The 26,800-nt window shown below is 46.0% G+C and overlaps 1 protein-coding gene across 1 annotated transcript in view; it reads right to left on the bottom strand.

Moving 5' to 3' along the window:
* Positions 1–26,800, bottom strand: part of HEATR6 (HEAT repeat containing 6) — a 140,370-nt gene that overhangs the window by 75,505 nt on the left and 38,065 nt on the right. The window contains exon 4 of the mRNA XM_075335842.1: positions 4,486–4,626. Within this exon, the coding sequence (XP_075191957.1) occupies positions 4,486–4,626 (141 nt within the window). The remainder of the gene's footprint in view (positions 1–4,485; positions 4,627–26,800) is intronic.

The following is a 26,800-nucleotide window of genomic DNA, read 5'->3' as shown; positions in this document are numbered from 1 at the left end:
ATGCGGTCTAAGGAACTCTCAATTGAGGTGAAGCAGAACATCCTGAGGCTGAAAAAAAAGAAAAAATCCATCAGAGATAGCAGACATGCTTGGAGTAGCAAAATCAACAGTCGGGTACATTCTGAGAAAAAAGGAATTGACTGGTGAGCTTGGGAACTCAAAAAGGCCTGGGCGTCCACGGATGACAACAGTGGTGGATGATCGCCGCATACTTTCTTTGGTGAAGAAGAACCCGTTCACAACATCAACTGAAGTCCAGAACACTCTCAGTGAAGTAGGTGTATCTGTCTCTAAGTCAACAGTAAAGAGAAGACTCCATGAAAGTAAATACAAAGGGTTCATATCTAGATGCAAACCATTCATCAATTCCAAAAATAGACAGGCCAGAGTTAAATTTGCTGAAAAACACCTCATGAAGCCAGCTCAGTTCTGGAAAAGTATTCTATGGACAGATGAGACCAAGATCAACCTGTACCAGAATGATGGGAAGAAAAAAGTTTGGAGAAGAAAGGGAACGGCACATGATCCAAGGCACACCACATCCTCTGTAAAACATGGTGGAGGCAATACGATGGCATGGGCATGCATGGCTTTCAATGGCACTGGGTCGCTTGTGTTTATTGATGACATAACAGCAGACAAGAGTAGCCGGATGAATTCTGAAGTGTACCGGGATATACTTTCAGCCCAGATTCAGCCAAATGCCGCAAAGTTGATCGGACGGCGCTTCATAGTACAGATGGACAATGACCCCAAGCATACAGCCAAAGCTAACCCAGGAGTTCATGAGTGCAAAAAAGTGGAACATTCTGCAATGGCCAAGTCAATCACCAGATTGTAACCCAATTGAGCATGAATTTCACTTGCTCAAATCCAGACTTAAGACGGAAAGACCCACAAACAAGCAAGACCTGAAGGCTGCGGCTGTAAAGGCCTGGCAAAGCATTAAGAAGGAGGAAACCCAGCGTTTGGTGATGTCCATGGGTTCCAGAATTAAGGCAGTGATTGCCTCCAAAGGATTCGCAACAAAATATTGAAAATAAAAAATTTTTTTTTGGGTTTAGTTTATTTGTCCAATTACTTTTGACCTCCTAAAATGTGGAGTGTTTGGAAAGAAATGTGATGTCTACAATTCCTACAATTTCTATCAGATATTTTTGTTCAAACCTTCAAACTAAACGTTACAATCTGCACTTGAATTCTGTTGTAGAGGTTTCATTTCAAATCCAGTGTGGTGGCATGCAGAGCCCAACTCGCGAAAATTGTGTCACTGTCCAAATATTTCTGGACCTAACTGTATCATGTGGTGCGTCAAATGTTGTTTATTATCCTGTCTGCAGGGCTTTGATATATATAGGCCTGACATCTCGCAAATTCCGAATACGTGTGAGGGAACATGTGAGGGACATTGCTGCGGCCAGAGCGGTGGATGATATTGCCTCTCTTAAAACGTTGCCTCTCCATTTCAAGATGCACCATGAATGCGACCCGAAAGCACTGTTGGTCCGGGGTATTGAGGTCGTCCATGGGGGCATCAGGGGAGGTAACATCAAAAAAAGATTGGCTCAAAGGGAAACCAGATGGATGGTAACGCTCAGTACAGTGGCCCCCTCTGGTCTCAATGAAGCGTTGAGCTTTGCTTCATTCTTACGACATCACCCCCCCCTTTTTCTTCCCCCTCTTCTTTTTTAACGGGTTTTCCCTTGTTTTTTATAATTGTGTATTTTTAATAACTTAAATGAGGTTTTTTCCACTTTTTCTTGTTATTTTTGTGCTCCCTTGACACAGTAACTTAATACTTTCTCCATACTTTGTTTCTGCAGCATTACTGATTCAAGTGTGGAGTACATTTATAGAGACCAAGTGTGGAGTACATATATTGAGACCAAGTGGATATGGACTTTTCAACAGGATTTGACATACGTCGTCATTCACATGGCCCAACATCCAAATTTAATTGACTTTCCTGCTAATACAGATATAATATCGCATAGTCATGTTCTTAGGAATTGTGGATGAATATTGCCTGCACCTGTCTGATATGTTGTTATTTCCATAGTTTTTTCTGTTATCCTGTACGATTTGGTCTCCACGTATGGTTACAGCACTGTTGGATCGATGTGCGCGTGCGCACGCCGTGTCACCTATCCTGTTCGCTCCGGCTGTCTCTAGGGGCGTCCGCGCATATTCTGGAGCTATGGAGACGCGTCCCTGCTCCCATGCATGTGCGAACACCATGACGTCAGTGGGGGAGTCTGGGTAGTGTGATGTTAAAGGGAACCAGTCATCAGAAATTTAGCTTGAAACCTGAACGTTTCCCCCTCTGCAGCTCCTGGGCTGCATTCTAGTAAGGTTCCTGTTGTTTATGTGCCCCCTTTCTGACCAAAATACAGACTTTATAAAGTGGTACCTTTTTGTATTGAAATCTTGATAATGGTACACGGGGGCGGGCTCTCTGGTGGCTGTTAGTCTGCCTCCTGTCGCTTTAGGCTGTCCCCCATCGCTCCATTCCATACTTCAGGACGCCGCCCACTGCACCCGAGGTGCCACGCACGCGAGGACCGCTGGTCACGTGTGTCGCAGGCACGAGATTATGGGCGGCGCTGTGATTGCATCGCAAGTGCCCGCCCATCATCTCGTGCCTGCCCTTTCCCCTCTGCCTCCAGCGTTCTGTGCAAGCGCTGGCCAGATGACCCGACGTCACTTCTCGTAACCGGTGGTGTCCTGCTCCGCTCCTCCCATCTATTTCCTGCTGCAGGGTAAGATAGGAAAGAGGTGATGTCGGGTCATCTGGCCAGCGCTTGCGCAGAACGCTGGTGGCAGAGGGGAGAGCGTGGCCACGAGATGATGGGCGGGCACTTGCGATGCAATCTCAGCGCCGCCCATAACCTCGTGCCTGCGCACACGTGACCAGCGGTCCTCGCGTGCGCAGCACCTCGGGCACAGTGGGCGGCGTCCTGAGATATGAAATGGAGCGACGGGGGACAGCCTAAAGCGACAGGAGGCAGACTAACGGCCGGTCTGCTTTTTTACAGTAAAAAATTTCCCTGCATTAAAAATTAAACCTGTATTTATAATAGTGTTAAATGGGAAGCTACATACAGTAGTTGTTCCTATAAACATACACAAGACAAATCAATCTAGTGGTACTATCACAATCCAAGTAATTCAAGATATAAGGAGCAGGTCTAGAGGAGGGGTCCTGCAGGTAAGTGACCTGATGCTTTCCCTAGTTCAGGCACACTAATTTCACACCTGCCTTGCCATGTACCTTGTAATACTATTATAATACAGGTTAATAGTTAATGCAGGGATTTTTTTCAATGTAAAAAGTTCTTCTTATATCCCTACATTTAAAGGGAACCAATCACCAGGATTTTCCTATATAACCTAAAGCCAGTGCTATACTGGCACTATCAGGCTGATTCAATACAGACCTGTAGTGATCAGCTCGGATGTTTAGGTTTATAAATCCAAGAAAGTAAAGTTAATAAAATCATCAGCCTCGAGTGACAGCAGCTGAGGATCAGATAATATCTGGGGGGTGTGCATAGTTATCCTCTCCCCCTGTTAGAATTAGCATAAGTATTATACAATGGATTCACTTTTACACTAGCTGTGTGAGGTCATACCCATGTGACCAGAAGGGGCGGGGCCTCAGCCAACAGAAAAATATTGCTTCCTGGTATCAGCTTTATTGGCCGAGGCCCCGCCCCTTCTGGTCACATGGGTATGTCCTCACACAGGTCCTGCTAGTGAAAAAGTAAATCCATTGTATAATACTTATGCTAATTCTAACAGGGGGATAGGACAACTATGCATACCCCCCAAATATTATCTGATCCTCAGCTGCTGTCACTCAAGAAGCTGATAGATTTTATAAACTTTACTTTCTTGGATTTATAAACCTAAACATCCGAGCTGACGACTACAGGTATAGAAAGAATCAGCCTGATAGTGCCAGTATAGCACTGGCTTTAGGTTATATACAAAAATCCTGGTGATTGGTGCACTTTAATTATTGAACACTGACACTAACTGCAGAGACAACATTGATTGTATCAATAGGATAGCATGCTGACCAGCAAGTGACATCACTGGAATCAGGGTCTCAGCCTCTAGAACATGCTGCTCAGATTACAGAGCAAAAACCTGATGACAGATTCCACTTAAGAGAAGTCCCACATAACGCGCTGTCTCCTTTGCAAGCAAAGCACTGTATGCACTAGACTATCACTGCACTAGAGTATGCAGACAGCTGCCTAGAAACATCTAGGCACACACAGACTAATTGTGGCTAATTCTCCCATCAAATATACATATTTTGCCCCTATACGCACATATAGGCAAGTATGCTTACTGAGCAACCTTTGCTTACCTCATATTATACAAATCTAGGCACATTATTCCAGCTGTAGCTTTTTATTACTATTAGGATTATTGATGAACACATTATAAAGCCTAATAACCCTTGATTATGCTTACCTTCTGGCATTTGTGCCCATTGGTGTACACTAATGTAGCTATTGCATGGAGAATCTCCACGTGTGTCCAGGAGCTACATTGTTTTAAGGCAGAAATAGAAAACCCAAGGAGAAAATCCAAATTCTTCTCATCAACAATCACCTGTCACCAAAGGCAAAAATCATCAAAGGTTACTGTGGATCAAACAGTTCCTGATAAAAAGACACATAATTAGGCTGCTCATAAAATAGTCAAGGGGTAAATTATTCATGGGAGCTGGAGCAGCAGATTGCCATCTCTTTACCATGTTTTATTTATCAGGCATGTTCTGCTTTACTAAATGAGAATTACATTGACCCACAAAATAAGGCTGGCAATATTGTCTAGCTATCCAGATATATTGTTACCCTAAGGGGTGCTTCACACACAGCGAGCTCGCTGCCGAGATCGCTGCTGAGTCACGCTTTTTGTGACGCAGCAGTGACCTCATTAGCGATCTCGCTGTGTGTGACACTGAGCAGCGATCTGGCCCCTGCTGCGAGATCGCTGCTCGTTACACACAGCCCTGGTTCGTTTTCTTCAAAGTCGCTCTCCTGCTGTGACACACAGATCGCTGTGTGTGACAGCAAGAGAGCGACAAATGAAGCGAGCAGGGAGCAGGAGCCGGCGTCTGACAGCTGAGGTAAGCTGTATCCAAGATAAACATCGGGTAACCAAGGTGGTTACCCGATATTTACCTTAGTTACCAGCATCTGCAGCTCTCACGCTGCCTGTGCTGCCGGCTCCGGCTCTCTGCACATGTAGCTGCTGTACACATCGGGTTAATTAACCCGATGTGTACAGCAGCTAGGAGAGCAAGGAGCCAGCGCTAAGCAGTGTGCGCGGCTCCCTGCTCTCTGCACATGTAGCTGCATTACACATCGGGTTAATTAACCCGATGTGTACTGTAGCTATGGTAGGAGAGCAAGGAGCCAGCGCTCAGTGTGCGCGGCTCCCTGCTCCCTGCACACACAGCTGTGCGCTGGTAACTAATGTAAACATCGGGTAACCATACCCGATGTTTACCTTAGTTACCAGTCTCCGCAGCTTCCAGACGGCAGCTCCGTGCAAGCGCAGCGTCGCTTGCACGTCGCTGCTGGCTGGGGGCTGTTCACTGGTCGCTGGTGAGATCTGCCTGTTTGACAGCTCACCAGCGACCATGTAGCGATGCAGCAGCGATCCTGACCAGGTCAGATCGCTGGTCGGATCGCTGCTGCATCGCTAAGTGTGAAGGTACCCTAAGTGACTGGCAAATCTTGTTAACGCCTCAATCAGATCTTTATACTTTGCCGGGATAACGTAGGACCTAAATTGTGCTCCATAGAAGCAGATAACATGGCCAGGCCGCTCAGCTAGCTTGATAAAGACCTCCACTGGGTCGAAACGTTGAATTATCTACAGTATATGGCACAATACATTTCTACAACTTCCTTGGACACTGTTGATCGATTTGTGGATGAGGTCTATAACCAAATAGGATTCTTTGGTCTGTCGAATCTGCATTTTACCATTGTGAGTGATGCCAACCACTCTTTGGCGCTTTCGATAACCTTCTGCTACATGATCTAGCTGTAGAAGCAACATCATTATTCTTGGGCGCGCCCTTCTTATGGACTAGAATTGAATGCTTCTTTTACCAAGTGATACTGCAGCTCTGAGACTACTAAGCAGCATCTTATCAAATAGTTCATAGATTCTTTACTGTAAGGGGTGCTTCACACACAGCGAGATTTCTACTGAGATCGCTGCTGAGTCACGTTTTTTGTGACCTCATTAGCGATCTCGCTGTGTGTGACACTGAGCAGCGATCTGGCCCCTGCTGTGAGATCGCTGCTCGTTACACACAGTGCTGGTTCGTTTTTTTTTATTGTTGCTCTCCCGCTGATAAGCACACATCGCTGTGTGTGACAGCGAGAGATCAACAATCCTGAATGTGCAGGGAGCAGGAGCCGGCATCTGACAGCCTGCGGTAAGCTGTAACCAAGGTAAACATCGGGTAATCAAGGTGGTTACCCGATATTTACCTTAGTTACCAGCCTCCGCAGCTCTCACGCTGCCAGTGCCGGCTCCCTGCTCCCTGCACACGTAGCCGGAGGACACATCGGGTAAATAAAAAAAGGTTTGCTTATTAACCCGATGTGTGCTGTGGCTACGAGTGCAGGGAGCCAGCGCTAAGCGGTGTGCGCTGGTAACTAAGGTAAACATCGGGTAACCATACCCGATGTTTACCTAAGTTACCAGTGTCCGCAGCTTACAGACGCCGGCTCCCTGCAAGCGCAGCGTCGCTTCCACGTCGCTGCTGGCTGGGGGCTGGTCACTGGTGAGATCTGCCTGTTTGACAGCTCACCAGCGACCATGTAGCGACGCAGCAGCGATGTTAACAAGGTCAGATCGCTGGTGGGATCGCTGCTGCGTCACTAAAGTGTGACAGTACCCTAAGAGCAGGGAGATCAGGACATTTGTTCAAGCCCCGTAATTAAACCTGAACTTCTGCACTTCCGTTGCATCTCAGTTTCATGTTGAATAAAAAAATAGTGGCCTGCAGAGCTGAAATCACAAATATTCAGTCACTGTTCACATATTTCTGGACCTAACAGTATATATTTTATAAAAGGACTTCATTCATAACATTTAAAAAAAAACAAAAAAAAAAACATCCTTTTTCTACAGACTAAGGCTACATTCACACGACCATTCCGTTTTTGCGATCCGCAAAAAACGGTCCTGTATTTTTCACAGATGCATCCGTGTGTCAACCGTATAACATCCGCATCCGTTCCGTATATGGTCCGTGTGTCATCCGTGTGACTTCCTTTTTTTTCTGGACCGTAAAAAAATGGAAGGAGAGTTTCATGCAGTCCACGGTATCTGGCCAGATGCTGGTCCCCATATAAAGTCTATGGGGAACAGAATCTGGGGCAAAGGGGTAGAAGAAAGCGCTACATACTAACCGATCACCGAGACGGCTGTCACACTGCTCCCACGGCAGCTCTTTGATCTGCCTGAGCCGGCTGCTTATTAGGCTCATAAATATTTACTCCTCCCCCCGTCAGTGATTGGTTACAGTCAGACACACCCCCATGCTGAGCGAAAGCTGTCTGACAGCATCCAATCACAACTGCCGGTAGGCAGGTCTATATCATACAGTAAAATAATAAAAAAAAAAAAAAAAAAAAAACAGCGTGCGGTCTCCCCCAATACACTGAAGAAAAAAAAAAGTGAAAAAGGGGCTGGAGAAAAAAGTCCAGTGTCTATCCTCCTGCGGACACTAAGCAAAAACTGAATAACTTCAAGCCAGTAGGTGGGTATATACTGCGGAGGAGGAGTTAAACTTTTATTTTTTGCCTAGTGTCGCCTCCTAGTGGCGGCAGCAGCATATACCATGGTTACCTGTGTCCCCCAATGAAACGAAAGCGAAACCTCTTTAACAGCCAAGCTCCTGCAGTAATAGTCATGCCCGAGGCAAACACCATCCTTGGCTGTTTACCTCGGTAGAGGCTATGGGTTATAGAAACCACGGCATTTAGAAGGTTGATTGAGGAAGGGGGTCCCCTCTCACCCCACACAAAGGGTGTGACAATGATTGTCATGGCACTAACCTCTGGGTTTGCCGGTTAGGTATCCTGTTAGGCAGTGAATAAAACTTTACTTTTAAAAAAAAAAAATAATAATAATTGTCTGGTTTTCATTTAGAATAAATAGACAATTTTTCATATGTATGGTCATCAACATGTCATTCATTTTTATACATCAGTAGTTAGTAAAACTGACCAGATGAAACACTTTTATATGTTAAAAATTACAATGAGTCTTTAAAAATCAGATTCTAGCCGTATGGGAGTGAATTGTTTTTTGCACACCCATAGACTTGAGAAGGTGAGAAATACAGAAGAGACTAGTGCATGCTGCGATTTTGTTTTCACATGGACATTCAGTCATCTGAACAGTCCAACTGAACATTGACCCTAGTGCTGGCCATGTGATGTCAGGCTTCTTCATGTACAGCACTCAGATTAAAACTACTGTTGAACGAGTATATATACTTAGATATACTTAGCCATACACTAATTGTGCAAGTTCTCCCACCTAAAAAGATGAGAGACGCCTGTAATTGACATCATAGGTAGACCACAACTATGAGAGACAAAATGAGAAAACAAATCCAGAAAATCACTGCGTCTGATTTGGCAAGATTTTATTTGCAAATTATGGTGGAAAATAAGTATTTGGTCAATAACAAAAGTTCATCTCAATATTTTGTTATACATCCTTTGTTGGCAATGACAGAAGTCAAATGTTTTCTGTAAGTCTTCATAAGGTTGGTACACATTGTTGGTGGTATGTTGGCCCATTCCTCCATGCAGATCTCCTCTAGAGCAGTGAGGTTTTGGGCCTGTTGCTCTGCAACACAGACTTTCAACTCCCTCCAAAGGGTTTTTATGGTGTTGAGATCTGGAGACTGGCTAGGCCAGTCCAGGATCTTCATATGCTTCTTATGAAGCTACTCCTTCGTTGCCCTGGCGGTGTTCCTGGGATCATCATTGCTGAAAGACCCAGCCACGTTTCATCTTCAATGCCCTTGCTGACGGGAGGAGGTTTGCACTCAAAATATCACGATACATGGCCCCATTCATTCTTTCATATATATGTATTAGTCGTCCTGGTCCCTTTCTAGAGAAACAGCCACAAAACATGATGTTGCCACCCCATGCTTCACAGTAGGTATGGTGTTCTTTGGACGCAACTTAGCATTCTGTCTCCTCCAAACACGACGAATTGTGTTTCTACCAAACAGTTCTACTTTGGTTTCATCAGACCATATGACATTCTCCCAATACTCTTCTGGATAATCCAAATGCTCCCTAGCAAACTTCAAACGGGCCCGGACATGTACTGGCTGAAGCAGGGGGAACACCTCTGGCACTGCAGGATCTGAGTCCCTGGCGGCGTAGTGTGTTACTCATGATAGCCTTTGTTACAGTGGTCCCAGCTCTATGCAGGTCATTCACTAGGTCCCCCCATGTGGTTCTCGGATATTTGCTCACCGTTCTTGTGATCATTTTGACCCCATGGGGTGAGATCTTGCGTGGAGCCCCAGATCGAGGGAGATTATCAGTGGTCTTGTATGTCTTCCATTTTCTTATTATTGCTCCCACAGTTAATTTCATCACACCAAGCTGCTTGCCTATTGCAGATTCAGCCTTCTCAGCCTGGTGCAGGGCTACAATTTTGTTTCTGGTGTCCTTTGACAGCTCTTTGGTCTTCACCATAGTGGAGTTTGGAGAGTGAATGTTTAGGTTTTGGACAGGTGTCTTTTATACTAATAACAAGTTCAAACAGATGCCATTATAGGTAATGAGTGGAGGACAGAGGAGACTCTTAACCCCTTCAGCCCCCAGCCTGTTTTCACCTTAAAAGGGGTGGTTCACCCATTTTTTTTATTTTCTGTAGGAGTTCTACTTACCTTTCTAGGCGTTTTCTCCATTGGCTTCTGTTTCCAGTTCTGGCACTGAGCGGCGCTATCCTGCACGCTCAGTGCCGGTCACATGACCCCCTGGAGCTGTGGCCGCCAGCATCCTCTGACGTCCCGGCATTTCCGGGCTCTCAAACTCGTTGGGTACGTCAGAGGAGGCTGGCACCACTCAGATTGAGTGACAGGGCTGTGGGCGGTGACTACCGCACTGCAGTGCACAGCCCAGCATCGAGGGGAGGATCCGGAGGACGTCAGTGTGGAGCCGGCTAGCGTCCTGCAGATGGTGAGGCACGGGGCGCCAGTGTGCAGTACGGGGGGGGGGGGGTTCTTCAGCTGAATCCCCCCCTGCACGTAAGTATCTGATCACACTCTCCACCCGCCCGCTCTGCTGCGATGTCAGGAGAGCGGCCGGTGTCGGGCAGTGTGATCATCTGCTCCTCCCAGCAGCACTGCAGGACGCAGCAAGACACTAACAGGCATGTCACCGCTGTGCTCTGCCATCTGTCCTGCTGCATGGGACCAACTGTCTGCACTCTGTCACCTGCACTACAAGTCACAGAGTGGAGACAGTTGGTGACAGAGCACCTCTGCCCCCCCCTTCTTTCCCCACTCTCTTATCTCCCCCCACTCTTCTCCCCCTCCCCTCTTCCCTGCCCCCCTCTTATCCCTCTCTCCTCTCCCCTCTCTTTTCCCTCGCTCTCTTCCCCCCTCCCCTCTCTTTTCCCTCGCTCTCTTCCCCCCTCCCTCGCTCTCTTCCCCCCTCCCTCGCTCTCTTTCCCCCTCCCTCGCTCTCTTTCCCCCCCCCCTCGCTCTCTTTCCCCCCCCCTCGCTCTCTTTCCCCCCTCGCTCTCTTACCCCCCCTCGCTCTTTCCCCCCGTGCTCTCTTCCCCCCCTCGCTCTCTTTCCCTCCCCCCCTTGCTCTCTTTCCCTCCCCCACTCGCTCTCTTTTCCTCCCCCCTCGCTCTTTTCCTCCCCCCGCGCTCTCTTTTCCTCCCCCCCCTTGCTCTCTCTCTCTTTTCCCTCGCTCTCTCCTGGCATGGTCAGTACAGAAATCTCTCCATCGTGGAGGGGTGAGAGGGAGTAATAAACATGGAGACCCTACTGTGTCTGTGTATTTATTTCTAATAAAGTATTTTTCTCTGTGTGGTTTTTTTTTTAAACCCTTTATTGGAGATTCTTAATGGCCAGGTCAAACTTGGCCTGACATTAAGAATCTCGGGCTTTATACCAGCTGGTAAAACATAGCTGGTATTAACCCCTTATTACCCAGCGTGCCACCTGCCACCAGGGCCACTGGAAGAGTTGGATACAGCGCCAGAAGATGGCCCTCCTATGAAAGCGCCATTTTCTGGGGCGGCTGTGGACTGCAATTCGCAGCGGGGGGCCCAGAAAGTTTGGGCACCCTTCACTGCGGATTCCAATCCCCAGCTGCCTAGTTGTAAATGGCTGTACTCAAAAATTCGGCGAAGCCCATTTCATTTTTTTTTTTACTTATTTCATGAAATAAAAAAAAAAAAAAAAAAAGGGCTTCTCTATATTTTTGGTTCCCAGCCGGGTACAAATAGGCAGCTGGGGGTTGGGGGCAGCCCGTAGCTGCCTGCTCTACCTGGCTAGCATACAAAAATATGGCGAAGCCCACTTCATTTTTTTAAAAAAGTTTTCAGGCAAAAACCTTTATAAAAAAAAAATGCTTCCCTGGATTTCTATTGCCAGTGAAAGTAACACCAAGCAGCGGTGGTTAGCAGCCAGTAGCTGCTTGGGTTACCCTTAACAATAGAAAATGCAGCGGGAGCCCACAAACAATGTGATTTTTTTTTTTTTTTATTTTTAATGAATTTAAAAAAAAAAAAAAAAAATTCGACATGGGCTTCGCCCATCGAGCACCAGAGCATTTTACTGCTCAATTCATCCCAAGTAATCAGATGACTGCAGTGTCTGCCAATTACTTGTTCTGTGTCCCCCTGCATCCATTGCAGTGTGTACGGGCTGTAAGGTCAGCGGAGTTCACTCCAGCACTGGAGTCAGCTGATCTGAACTCAGCTGAACTCCAGCCTGCACACGCTGCGATGGATGCAGGGGGACATAGAACAAGTAAGGTCTAAGCCACTCGGCGAGAAAAACAGTGCGAGTGGAGTGCGATCAAACATCGCATTCCACTCGGACCAATATTAGCCTGTGTGTCAGCACACATGAGCGATTATTTTCTCCGCCCTAATTGGAGCGAGAAAACAATCGCAGCATGCTACAACTGTAATGCAAGTGTAAGTGGTGAGAGAAAAATCGCACTGCACTTGCGGTACATCGGTGGACTACGGAGGAAAGAGGGAGAAAAATCCCTCCCACCCCTCCTCAGTGCTGGCCCACCCCTCGAGTGCCGGTCCGCCCCCGCAGCTGAGGTCTGCTCGCAGAGTCGGACCTCAGTCGCAGGGACACACGCATGACACTCTGCTGTACTGAGCGTGAGCCGAGTGTAATGCGAGGGGATCGCAGTAATCCCCGTGTGGCCCCAGCCTAATCGGCCGACACTTGAGTCAGCTGATCTGAACTCAGCTGAACTCCTGTACACACAGCCCGCACACGGTCACATGTGACCGGCAGCAGGCAGCGACTGCTGTTAAGGCTACATTCACATGACCGTTCCGTTTTTGCGGGCCACAAAAAACGGTCCTTTTTTTCATGGATGCATCCTAGTGGCATCCGTGTGACATCTGCGTGCCTTCCGTTTTTTTTACGGACCGCAAAAAACGGAAGCAGCAAGAAAGATAAATAGATGAGTAGATATAGAGATGAATAGATAGATATAGAGACGGAGGGATAGAGGGATGAATGAATGAATAGAGGGCTGGATAGATAGATAGATAGATAGATAGATAGATAGATAGATAGATAGATAGATAGATAGATAGATAGATAGATAGATAAGAAAGACATATATAATGTCCTACCCCCCTGCATATTCTAAGCTGGCACCCTTTTGTGACTTTCATGTGGCACTAAGGGGTGCTTAGCCTTGTATTTAGCCAAAAAATAAATAATAAAAAAAAATGACATGCGGTCCCCCTATCTTTCGTAGCCAGCTAGGGTAAAGCAAACGGCTGCAGCCTGCAAACCACAGCTGGCAGCTTCACCTTGGCTGGTAATCCAAAACAGAGGGCACCCCACGCTGTTATTTTAAATTAAATAAATAATTTAAAACAAAAAACACGGGGTCCCCCAAAATTGGATCACCAGCCAAGGTAAAGCGGACAGCTGTGGTCTGGTATTCTCAGACTAGGGAGGTTCACAGTTATTGGACACTCCCCAGCCTAAAAATAGCAGGCTGCAGCCGCCCCAGAAGTAGCGCATCCATTAGATGTGCCAGTCCTGGTGCTTCGCGCCATCTCATCCCGTTGCCCTAGTGTGGTGGCAAACGGGGTAATATATGGGGTTAATACCAGATGTGTAATGTCACCCGGCATCAAGCCCTGGAGTTAGTGATGTCAGGCGTGTATCAGATATCCGACATCACCAACCCAGGCAGTAATAAAAAAAAAAAAAAGACAACAAACACATTTTTATTTGAAAAACACTCCCCAACACATTCCCTCTTTCACCAATTTATTAGAAAGAAAAACAAATCCAGGTCTGGTGTAATACAAGGGGGTCCCACGATGATCCATACCATAGTCAATGTCCCAGTCAATGAAGAACAGAATGTTCCCCATTGGCTGGGAGAGCCGTGCAGTGACCTGAGCTAACATCAATAGGTCAGCCCAGGTCACTGCAGGGCATGACGAGTGCTGCTATCAGGAGGTTAGCGAGGTATATTACCTGTGATGATCGCTGAACTCCTGACAGCAATGACCGCCGCCTTCACAAACCAAGTATCGCGAGCGGCCCGTGACGTCACCACTAGTCACAGTCTCGGGTCGACAGCGAGAGGTGATGTGACAAGCGGCGGGCATAGAAGGCAGTGACGACCGCTGACGTCAGGAGGGCAGGACTTCATCACCGTAGGTAATGAACTTACTAACCTCTTGACGGTAGCGCTGGTCATCCCCGCGGCTGCTGATACTGCAGTGCGGGCCGCTGATGACACTGATGAGCGGGCAGCCGCGGGGCTGGGGCTGGAGCGAGACACTGACTGCACGGGCACCCAACGGAAGTCACACGGAAGTGCTTCAGTGTTGCTTCCGGGAATTTTGCGGACCCATTGACTTGTATTGAGTCACGGTTCGTTATTACGGAACAGAATAGGACATGTTCCATAATAACGGAGCGGACATACGGCATCCGATGTGTTTTTTTTTTTTTGTAGGATCGGATGCACATGGAAGTGCTACCGTGTACCATCCGATCCTATACAAAATATATTGAAAATATGGTCCTGTCTGTGGGGCCGCAAAAAAACAGAAACTGACCAGGACAAACGGAACGGTCATGTGAATGAGCCCACCTGCAGCCATTGCAGCGTGTGCGGGCTGTGAGATCAGGAGTCAGCTGACTCCAGTGCCGGCCGATAAATTCTGTGTCCCGCTGCAGAAGGATCCGGTAAAATAACGGTTGCATGCGCTGCACATTTAATCCACAGGATCCGGTCACATGCGGTTTGTGGATGATACGGACGACACACAGACTAGGCAAGAGGGAAAAAAAAGCAATCTCATCACCCCGTCACTTTTTTTTCCCCAATTATTTTTTTCACGTTGCGCCAACTAATAATCATAATTTCTGTACACACACACACACACAGTATATACACACACACACACACACTGTATATAGGCGCACACACACTGTATACACACACACACTGTATATACACACACACACTGTATATACACACACACACTGTATATACACACACACACTGTATATACACACACTGTATATACACACACTCACACTGTATATACACACACACACACACACACACACTGTATATAGGCGCACACACACTGTATATACACACACACTGTATATACACACACACTGTATATACACACACACACTGTATATACACACACTGTATATACACACACACACACACACACACACTGTATACACACACACACTGTATATACGCGCACACATACACACTGTATATAGACACACACACTGTATATACACACACACTGTATATACACACACTGTATATACACACACTGTATATACGCGCACACACACTGTATACACACACACTGTATATACGCGCACACATACACACTGTATATAGACACACACACTGTATATACACACACTGTATATACGCGCACACACTGTATACACACACACACACTGTATATACACACACTGTATATACGCGCACACACACACTGTATATATATATATACACACACACTGTATATACACACACACTGTATACACACACACACTGTATATACACACTGTATATACACACTGTATATACACACACACACACACACACACACACACTGTATATACACACACACACTGTATATACACACACACACACACACACTGTATATACACACACACTGTATATACGCATACACACACTGTATATACACACACACACTGTATATACGCATACACACTGTATATACACACACACTGTATATACGCGCACACACACACACACAGTATATACACACACACACTGTATATACACACACACACACACTGTATATACACACACACACACACACACTGTATATACACACACACACTGTATATACGCGCACACACACTTTCTTCCCCTGGCTGTGCAGAGCTGCTGCTGTCTGTGTGATTTCTCTCAGTGCATCCACTGGGAAGAGGCAGGGAGGAGGGTTTGGGTGGAGAGCAGAGTGGGTGTATTAGACACAATGGGTGTGTTAGATAAGCTACACACCGCCCTAGAGCCACAAAGAATTCTGGGACTTGAAGGAACTGAACACAGGAAGTCAGAGGAGAGATTAACCCCATCAGAGCTGGAGCCAGCAATGAGCATGTGCTGCTGGTGCACAATAAAAGGTAATTTTGCTGAAAAAAACATAATAGATGTGTTGAGGGGCACATATTAGCAAGATTTATCAGAAAAAAAAACCAAAAAAAAAACAGTTTTGGTAACTGGACAACTTCTTTAAAGACCCGGCCATTTTTTGCAATTTTGACCAGTATCACTTTGACAGGTTATAACTCTGGAACACTTCAACGGATCCTGGCGATTCTGACACTGTTTTTTCGTGACATATTGTACTTCATGTCAGTGGTAAATTTAGGCCGATATGTTTTGCGTTTATTTGTGAAAATTTCGGAAATTTGGCGAAAATTTTGAAAATTTCTCAATTTTCAAAATTTGAAATTTTATGCCCATAAATCTGAGAGATATGTCACACAAAATAGTTACTAAATAACATTTCCCACTTGTTTGCTTTACACCAGCGCAATTTTTGAAAAAAAAAAAAAAAATTCCGTTAGGAAGTTAGAAGGGTTCAAAGTTCATCAGGAATTTCTCATTTTTCCAACAAAATTTACAAAAAAATTTTTTTTAGGTACCACATCACATTTGGAGTGATTTGAGAAACCTAGGCGACAGAAAATACCCAAAAGTGACCCCATTCTAAAATCTGCACCCCTCACTCTGCTCAAAACCACATCCAAGAAGTTTATTAACCCTTTAGGAGCTTCACAGCAACCAAAGCAATGTAGAAGAAAAAATGAAAATTTTACTTTTTTAAACACAAAAATGTTACTTTAGCCATAAAAATTAGTATTTTCACACGGGTATCAGGAAAAATGCATCATAAAATGTATCGTGCATTTTCTCCTGAGTACGCAGATACCCCATATGTGGTGGAAATCAAATGTTTGGGCACACGGCAGGACTCGGAAAGCAAGGAGCGCCATTTGAATTTTTGAGTACAAAATTAGCTGCACTCATTAGCGGACGCCATGTCGGGTTTGAAGACTCCCTGAGGTGCCTAAACAATGGAGCTCCCCCATAAGTGACCCCATTTTGGAAACTAGAGCCCTCAAATATTTTTTCTAGATGTTTGATGTGCACTTTGAACCCCTGGGGGCTTCACAGAAGTTTATAACGTTGAGCCGTGAAAAGAAAAAAAAAATTTTTTTAACCACAAAACTGTTGCTTCAACCAAGTAGCTTTTTTTTATCACAAGGGTATCAGGAAAAAATGCACCATAAAATGTATTGTTTGCATCATTTGTCCAACTCTTGAACAAACATTCCGCAGGAATAACACCTAATAATTGCAGAAACCACAGAAAGAACACTTGGGATGGTGCATAACCTCAATAATATTCTTTTATTTTATTCATTTCCAATTATAAAAAATCCATTTACAAAAATGCACATATGTATACAACTGGGTCCAGTTCCTAATCACACTGGACTAGCTCCAATACCGCTCTAATAGGTTACAGGCAGCTGCATAAACTGTTCATGGCTTATAGTAAGCCTCCACCAAAATCCTGATACTTTTTCCTTTATATCTAATAACTCTCTCCCTTCTAACGGGCTCTCTATGAGTGCATCACCCAGAGCCTGCAGCAGCGCTATGCATCTGGGGATTCCAGGCAAGATCCGGTCACTCTGTATAGCAATAATAGTAAGAAGTGGAGCGCGTCGGGACCGAGGACGGCACAACCGCTAGTGACTTTATACAGGTTAGTTTCAGCTGCGCTCCACTTCTTACTATTATTGCTATACAGAGTGACCGGATCTTGCCTGGAATCCCCAGATGCATAGCGCTGCTGCAGGCTCTGGGTGATGCACTCATAGAGAGCCCGTTAGAAGGGAGAGAGTTATTAGATATAAAGGAAAAAGTATCAGGATTTTGGTGGAGGCTTACTATAAGCCATGAACAGTTTATGCAGCTGCCTGTAACCTATTAGAGCAGTATTGGAGCTAGTCCAGTGTGATTAGGAACTGGACCCAGTTGTATACATATGTGCATTTTTGTAAATGGATTTTTTATAATTGGAAATGAATAAAATAAAAGAATATTATTGAGGTTATGCACCATCCCAAGTGTTCTTTCTGTGGTTTCTATAAAATGTATTGTGCATTTTCTCCTAAGTACGCAGATACCTCATATGTGGTGGAAATCAAATGTTTGGGCACACAGCAGGACTCGGAAGGCAAGGAGCGCCATTTCACAGCAAAATTGGTTGGAATTATTAGCGGACGCCATGTTGCGTTTGGAGACCCCCCTGAGGTGCCTAAACAATGGAGCTCCCCCACAATTGACCCCATTTTGGAAACTAGACCCCTCATGGAATTTATCTAGCTGTTTAGTGAGCACTTTGAACCCCTGGAGGCTTCACAAATGTTTGTAATGTTCAGCCGTGAAAATATTTTATTCTTTTTTTTTTACCACAAAATTGTTTTTTCAAACAGGTAGCTTTTTTTTCACAAGGGTATCAGGAAAAAAAATGCACCATAAAATGTATTGTGCAATTTCTCCTGAGTACACAGGTACCCCATATGTGGTGGAAATCAATTGTTTGGGCGTACGGGGGGGCTCAGAAGAGAAGGAGCGCCATTTCACAATAAAATTGATTGGAATTATTAGCAGACGCCATGTTGCATTTGGAGACCCCCTGAGGTGCCTAAACAATGGAGCTCCCCCACATGTGATCCCATTTTGGAAACTAGACCCCCCCCCCATACAAAAAAATTAGTTTGGCGAAATAAAAAATACAGACATCAGTAAAAAAAAAAAAATGAATAAAAAAAAAAAAAATATGAGCGCCTGCCACTAAGACCAGTGCCAAACGTGAGAGCAATGCACGAGTCTCGCATCGCATCACCCACTCCAGTCTGGAAGCGAGCAACTGCGCTGGATAATGCGATGCAAGAGGGCGGGGCGGCAGATGAGAAAGGGCGCAGCGGATGGAAGATGGGAAAGGGCGCAGCGGATGGAGGAGCGGCAGAGGATGGGAAAGGGCGCAGCGGATGGATGATGGAAAATGGCGCAGCGGATGGAGGAGCGGCGGAGGATGGGGGGGGAGGGAGGTGAGATGGGGATACCTACCTTACAGGATGGATCTAGGCAGCAGGATCACAGCAGACAGAAGAGGCAGCAGATGAAGGAGGCAACAGATTGAGGAGTGTGAGAGGGGGCAGTAGATGAAGAGGATGGGAGAGAGCAGGCAGCAGATCAGGGAGGGGGGCAGAGTCTGATGGGAGAGAGAGATGGCACATGGAGGAGGGGGAGGCCCCGGGGGGAGGGGACGCCCTGGGGGGAGGGTGGCTTGCAGCACATGTGGGGGGAGGGTGGCTTGTAGCACATGTGGGTGGAGGGTGGCTTGCAGCACATGTGGGGGGAGGGTGGCTTGCAGCACATGGAGGGGGAGGAGGTGTAGTGGCGATGGAGAAGGGGCTGCCGATGAAGGAAGCGGCCCGGGAACAGTGGGGGCCGATTCGGGGGCAGCAGCGGCTGAAAAAGGTGGGTGCAACGGCGGCGGGGACAGTGGCGAGCGTGGCGGCGGGGACAGCGGCGGATCGGGAGCAGCGGCGGGGCGATCGGAGACAGCGGCGGGGCTGGCGGTGGCGATCGGAGCCGCAGCGGGGCTGGCGGGACGATCGGAGAAAACGGCGGGGCTGGGGCTGGCGGGCGGGGCCATCGGAACCAGCGGCGGGGCTGGCGGGGCGATCGGAGATAGCGGCGGGGCGATCGGAGACAGCGGCGGGGCTGGCGGTGGCGGGCGGGGCGATTGGAGACAGCGGCGGGGCTGGCAGGGCAAATCGGGGACCGGGGCGGGCGATCGGGGACCGGGGCGGGCGGCGGGGGCAGCAACTTACCGATGGGCACCCGCAGAGACCGCTCTCCTCGGCTTTCAGGGACGGACACAGGTCACCGGCCCCAGATCCACGGTGATTGGAAAGATCGGTCACAAGACCGGTCTCTCCAATCAGAGCTTGGGGCGGGTGAAGCACCGATCACCCAGCTCCAGCCAATGGCCAGTGCTACAGCAGCACTGATCAGGGCTGGATTTCAATGTTCCAGCCATTTTCAATGGGGTTAAAGAAAAAGCTACAGGTCTGTGAGAGCCAGAAATCTTGCATGTTTTTAGATGACTAAATACTTATTTTCCACCATGATTTGCAAAAAAAAAAAAAAAAATATCTTGCCAAATCCTACAAGGTGATTTTCTGGATTTGTTTCCTCATTTCGTCTCTCATAGTTGTAGTCTAACTATGATGTCAATTACAGGCCTCTCTCATCTTCGGAGAGATGGGACAATTAGTGGCTGACATAATATATACACACTAATGTGTGTGTGTATGTGTGTGTGTGTGTGTGTGTGTGTGTGTGTGTGTGTGTGTGTGTGTGGCAAAAATTAAGAGGCCACTGCAAAATTTTCAGTTTTTCTCATTTATCGCTTTATATGTATATTTTTGAGTAAAATGTAAATTATTTTATTCTATAAACTACTGACAACATGTCTCCGAATTTCGTAGCAATAATTCTTGTATTTATTTTCTGAAAATGAGAAATGGTCAAAATATCAAAAAAATGCATTGTTTTAAGACCACAAATAATGCAAAGAAAACAAGTTCATAATCATTTAGAAATAACAATACTAATGTTTTACCTCAGGAAGAGTTCAGAAATCAATAATTTGTGGAATAACCATGATTTTTAATCACAGCTGTCATGCGTCTTGGCATGCTTTCCACCAGTCTTTCACACTGCTTTTAGGTGACCTTACATCACTCCTGGTGCAAAAATGGAAGCAGTTCTTCTTTGTTTGATGGCTTGTGACTATCCATCTTCCTCTTGATTACATTCCAGAGGTCTTCAATTGGGTTCAGGTCTAGAGATTGGGCTGCCCATGACAGTGTTTTGATGAGGTGGTCCTTCATCCACGCATTCATTGACCTAGCTGTGTGGCATGGCGTATTGTCCTGCTGGAAAAACCAATTCTCAGAGTTGGGGAACATTGCCTGAGCAGAAGGAAGCAACTTTTTTTCCAGGATAACCTTGTATGCAGCTTGAGTCATACGTCCTTTGCAAAGTTTAATCTGCCCATTTGCAGCCTTGCTGAAGCATCCCCAGAACATCACTGATCCTCAACCAAATTTCACAGTTTGTACAAACAAGACACTGTTTGTGCCTCTCCAGGTCTCCGTCTAGCCATTAGACGACCAGGTGTTAGGCAAAGCTGAAAATTAGACTTAGAGAAGATTACATTACTCCAGTCCTCTATGGTCCAATCCTTATGGTCTTTGGCAAACTTCAGCCTGGCTCTCCTTACTTCTCATTGATTAAATGATTTTTTTTACCTTTACATGACTTCAGCCCTCTTGGAGCCTGTTCCGAACTGTTCTTGCCATGCACTTCACCCCAGCTGCCATTTGCCATTCCTTTTGTAGGTCACTTGATGTCATCCTGCGGCTCCTGAGTGACATTCGAACAAGATGACGGTCATTCTGGTCAGTGGAGAGTCGCTTTGCCCTCTGCCGGTCTGTACTCTGGTTGGAATTCAACTGATACTGGAATGGCATGGCTGTCAGACCTGTAGAAAAGCTGATTTTTATAAAAATGTGCAGTGGTCTCTTAATTTTTGCCAGAACTGTACGTATTTGAATAAATGGGTGTAATATATATCTTTTTTTAAATCAGATTTTTTTTATTAAACAACTAGGAATCAATACAGAGAAAATATATTGCATCTTATATAACTAGTAAAGGCGTACATTGAAAAAAAAACATATGTTGTCTGTAAATCAGGTTCTTCCTCAGTAATAAAAAAAAAAAAAAAAAAAAGGATTCTTAAATCACAATTATATAAATTTAGCCTACAAACAACATGGCTCCACAGATAAACAAAAGTTAATTTATGCAATAATACCTCAGTCTAATAGAAAAGTCTCCTCCATCAGCCGTGTCGCTCCGCATCATATTTCCATACCCGCTTGCCTCTCTCTCCCCGTTTAGTCATCAATCACACCCTTCCGGCCCCCCCCCACAGCGCCGCTCAAAGTCCACTTCGCCACGTAAAACACTAGTTTTAACTTTTACTGCCCAAACGTTCCATTCACTGCAAGCACAACAGTAACTGGTCCAACATTGCATCCTGCACTAGTGCCCCAGAGGGGAGACCCGGCGACTCCATCCATGGCTGCCAGATTTTGTAAAACTTTCTCAGTGTTTTTCTTTTTAAATAAACTCCCCTTTCCAATCTAATGACGTTATTTAATTTATTTTTAAGCTCTGGTAATGTTGGTGGTAGAGGATCTAACCAATGGTATGCCAGTATCTTCTTTGCTTGATACAGGATACGGGCTATTCCCAGGGCTGTTGGAGAGTCCGGGTCTACTCCTCCCTCCCACAGACTCAACAAACATAGACGAGGCGACGGTTGTATTGTGATATGATATATTTGGTCTACGAGTCCCAGGATTTGTTTCCAGAAATCACCAATGTGTCCACACTCCCATATAACATGCATCAAATGGGCATCATCCTGTTCACACCTAACACATTGTGTATTTGGGCTAAGTCCCATCCCGAATAATAGGCTGGGAGTTTTATATACCCTATGGATGAGATATATTTGAGAAAGCCTTTGGCACTCAGAGACCGCCAGTTTAGGGACCTGTTCTAGAATGTCAGACCACTGGTCTTCAGTCAGGGGACCAACATCCCGTTCCCATTTACTTTTAACAGTCAGTGGGTATGTCTCCAGATGGGCAGGTAGTAATCTTTTGTATAGTTCAGAAATAAGACCTTTAGAGGACTCAGATGTAAGCAGCCTATGTAATGTTTGATTATGTGTCACTGTCACCGGGTTTGTCCTTCTATGTCTTTCCAGTGCGTGTCTCAGCTGCAGGGCCGGATTATAGGCGGGGCAGACGGGGCTTCAGCCCAGGGGCCCCCACCACAAGAGCTTCTGAGGGGGCCCCCACCACCATCTGTGTGGCCGCCATTTTATTAACGCCGCAGTGTTCAGGACTGCACTGTACCTTTAAAGATTTTCATTTTCAATCCCGGCCGGCACTGTGCTGCAGACACGCCCACTGCACGCTGTGTGGGCTGCGTCTGCATGGATGACGTCACCGCGCGCCTGCTGTTTTTGCTTCTTCGTGCTGTAGAGGAGCTTGTGGGAGGACTGGAGCAGAGGCCTCTGTGGATGATGGTGAGTGTGACGTCATCCATCATGGTGCTGGGCAGGAGGCTGCAGTGAGGAGGGAGCAGGACGGGATTTCATAGTGTCAGCGGCAGCTCTGCCGGCAGGACCAGTGTGAGTTATTGCAGGAGTGTGACCTGCTGCAGATCAGGTCGGGCTGTCAGTGCCGGGTCATCGGCCTCATCCCTCCCTGCAATAACTCACACTGATCTCCAGCAGAGACATCACTACACAGATCCTGCACTGATCACATCTGAGCCTGCAGGACAGATTACACTATATGGCCCATATTACATATAGAATATGTGAGGTGCTGTAGGCCCAGGTGTGATCAGTGCAGGACATTGTATATCTGTGCACATGGGATACCACATCCAGTGTACAGAGCAGTGTGATATACTGTGTACATGGGATACCACATCCAGTGTACAGAGCAGTGTGATATACTGTGTACATGGTATATCACATCCAGTGTACAGAGCAGTGTGATATACTGTGTACATGGGATACCACATCCAGTGTACAGAGCAGTGTGATATACTGTGTACATGGGATACCACATCCAGTGTACAGAGCAGTGTGATATACTGTGTACATGGGATACCACATCCAGTGTACAGAGCAGTGTGATATACTGTGTACATGGGATACCACATCCAGTGTACAGAGCAGTGTGATATACTGTGTACATTATATACCACATCCAGTGTACAGAGCAGTGTGATATACTGTGTACATGGGATACAACATCCAGTGTACAGAGCAGTGTGATATACTGTGTACATTATATACCACATCCAGTGTACAGAGCAGTGTGATATACTGTGTACATTATATACCACATCCAGGGTGTACAGAGCAGTGTGATATACTGTGTACATTATATACCACATCCAGTGTACAGAGCAGTGTGATATACTGTGTACATTATATACCACATCCAGTGTACAGAGCAGTGTGATATACTGTGTACATTATATACCACATCCCGTATACAGAGCAGTGTGATATACTGTGTACATTATATACCACATCCAGTGTACAGAGCAGTGTGATATACTGTGTACATGGTATACCACATCCAGTGTACAGAGCAGTGTGATATACTGTGTACATTATATACCACATCCAGTGTACAGAGCAGTGTGATATACCGTGTACATGGGATACCACATCCAGTGTACAGAGCAGTGTGATATACTGTGTACATGGGATACCACATCCAGTGTACAGAGCAGTGTGATATACTGTGTACATGGGATACCACATCCAGTGTACAGAGCAGTGTGATATACTGTGTACATGGGATACCACATCCAGTGTACAGAGCAGTGTGATATACTGTGTACATGGGATACCACATCCAGTGTACAGAGCAGTGTGATATACTGTGTACATGGGATACCACATCCAGTGTACAGAGCAGTGTGATATACTATGTACATTATATACCACATCCAGTGTACAGAGCAGTGTGATATACTGTGTACATTATATACCACATCCAGTGTACAGAGCAGTGTGATATACTGTGTACATTATATACCACATCCAGTGTACAGAGCAGTGTGATATACTGTGTACATGGGATACCCCATCCAGTGTACAGAGCAGTGTGATATACTGTGTACATGGGATACCACATCCAGTGTACAGAGCAGTGTGATATACTGTGTACATGGGATACCACATCCAGTGTACAGAGCAGTGTGATATACTGTGTACATGGGATACCACATCCAGTGTACAGAGCAGTGTGATATACTGTGTACATGGGATACCACATCCAGTGTACAGAGCAGTGTGATATACTATGTACATTATATACCACATCCAGTGTACAGAGCAGTGTGATATACTGTGTACATTATATACCACATCCAGTGTACAGAGCAGTGTGATATACTGTGTACATGGGATACCACATCCAGTGTACAGAGCAGTGTGATATACTGTGTACATGGGATACCACATCCAGTGTACAGAGCAGTGTGATATACTGTGTACATGGGATACCACATCCAGTGTACAGAGCAGTGTGATATACTGTGTACATGGGATACCACATCCAGTGTACAGAGCAGTGTGATATACTGTGTACATGGGATACCACATCCAGTGTACAGAGCAGTGTGATATACTGTGTACATGGGATACCACATCCAGTGTACAGAGCAGTGTGATATACTGTGTACATTATATACCACATCCAGTGTACAGAGCAGTGTGATATACTGTGTACATGGTATACCACATCCAGTGTACAGAGTAGTGTGATATACTGTGTACACACATCAGATAGTATATAATGTGTATATTGTATAACATCTGGTGTCTGTATCACAGTAAACCCGGTAATATGTGAGGATGCCTAACACTATCTGGGTCTGTACTGTGCTATATACTGGCTGTATACTACATGAGGATGCCTAAAACTATCTGGCTCTGCACTGTGCTATATAGGGGCTGTGTACTACGTGAAGGTGTTTAATATTATCTGGTCTGCTCTGTGCTGTATAGGGGCTGTGTACTATGTGAGGATGCCTAATGCTATCTGGGTCTGCACTGTGCTATATAGGGGCTGTGTACTACATAAGGGTGCCTAATGCTATATGGGCCTGCATTGTGTTATATGGGGGCTGTATAAGACATGAGGGTTCCAACTGCTAAATGGGTCTGCATTGTACTATATAGGGGCTGCTTAATGTAATATGGGGGTTGCATAGTTACATATGGGGGCTGCATAGTGCCATATGGGGGCTGAATAGTGCCATATGGGGGCTGCATAGTGCCATATGGGGGCTGCATAGTGCCATATGGGGGCTGCATAGTGCCATATGGGGGCTGCATAATGCTACATGGAGGCTACATAATACTATATGGAGGACTATGGGAGCTTCATACAACTATTCCCCCAGAGTTGTATGTCCCCTTCACCCCAGAGCTGTATATCCCCAGAGCTGCATGTCAACCCCCCACCTCAGAGCTGTTTGTCCCCCCACTTCAGATCCACTGTCCCCCTCTAGAGCTGTATGCCCCCATTGATATATACCCCTTTCCTCAGTAATATGTATGCCCCCCAGTAATGTGTATGTCCCCAGCCTCTCTTGTGATGTATATACAGCAGTGTTAGTGGTCTCTATGTGCGGCCATGTCTGTTAGTGTCGGCCACCAATCAGCGTGGCACAGACACGTGCCCAGAAGGAGCTGGATGGAGACAAGCGGGGAGGTGAATGAGGCTGTTGCCGGCTTCAATATTAGAAATATATATAAAAATTTAAAAATGTGTCTGTGTGTGCATGTATGATGTGTATCTGTGTATGATCTGTGTATGTCAGTGTATATGACTGTGTCTAGATTTATGTCTGTTTATATGTGTTTTTGTGAATTTCTCTTTAAATATATATGTGTACATATGCCTGTATGTGTATGTATCTGTGCATGTCTATGTGTGGATGGGGCCCACTAGGACTCTTTCGCCCAGGGCCTACAAAAACCTGGAGCCGGCCCTGCGTGTACCAGTCATGTATTCTCCTGTACACTGTACAGGGGCGTACCTTTGGAAGGCATGTGGCATATTTGTCCCTTCACAGCAATCGGGGGCACCATTGGAAAGTGTGAGGCAGCAGTATGGTGGGAGAAAATTGTACGTGGACAGTATTGGGAAAGAAAAGTGTGAGGGGCATAGTATAGAGACTGTGTAGTGGGGGGGGATAAGCAG

Source organism: Anomaloglossus baeobatrachus, chromosome 2 (assembly GCF_048569485.1).
Source record: "Anomaloglossus baeobatrachus isolate aAnoBae1 chromosome 2, aAnoBae1.hap1, whole genome shotgun sequence".
In the NCBI taxonomy this organism is placed as follows: Eukaryota; Metazoa; Chordata; class Amphibia; order Anura; family Aromobatidae; genus Anomaloglossus; species Anomaloglossus baeobatrachus.
Note: the sequence above shows the minus strand (reverse complement) of the source record. Positions and strands in the feature narration are given on the sequence as shown.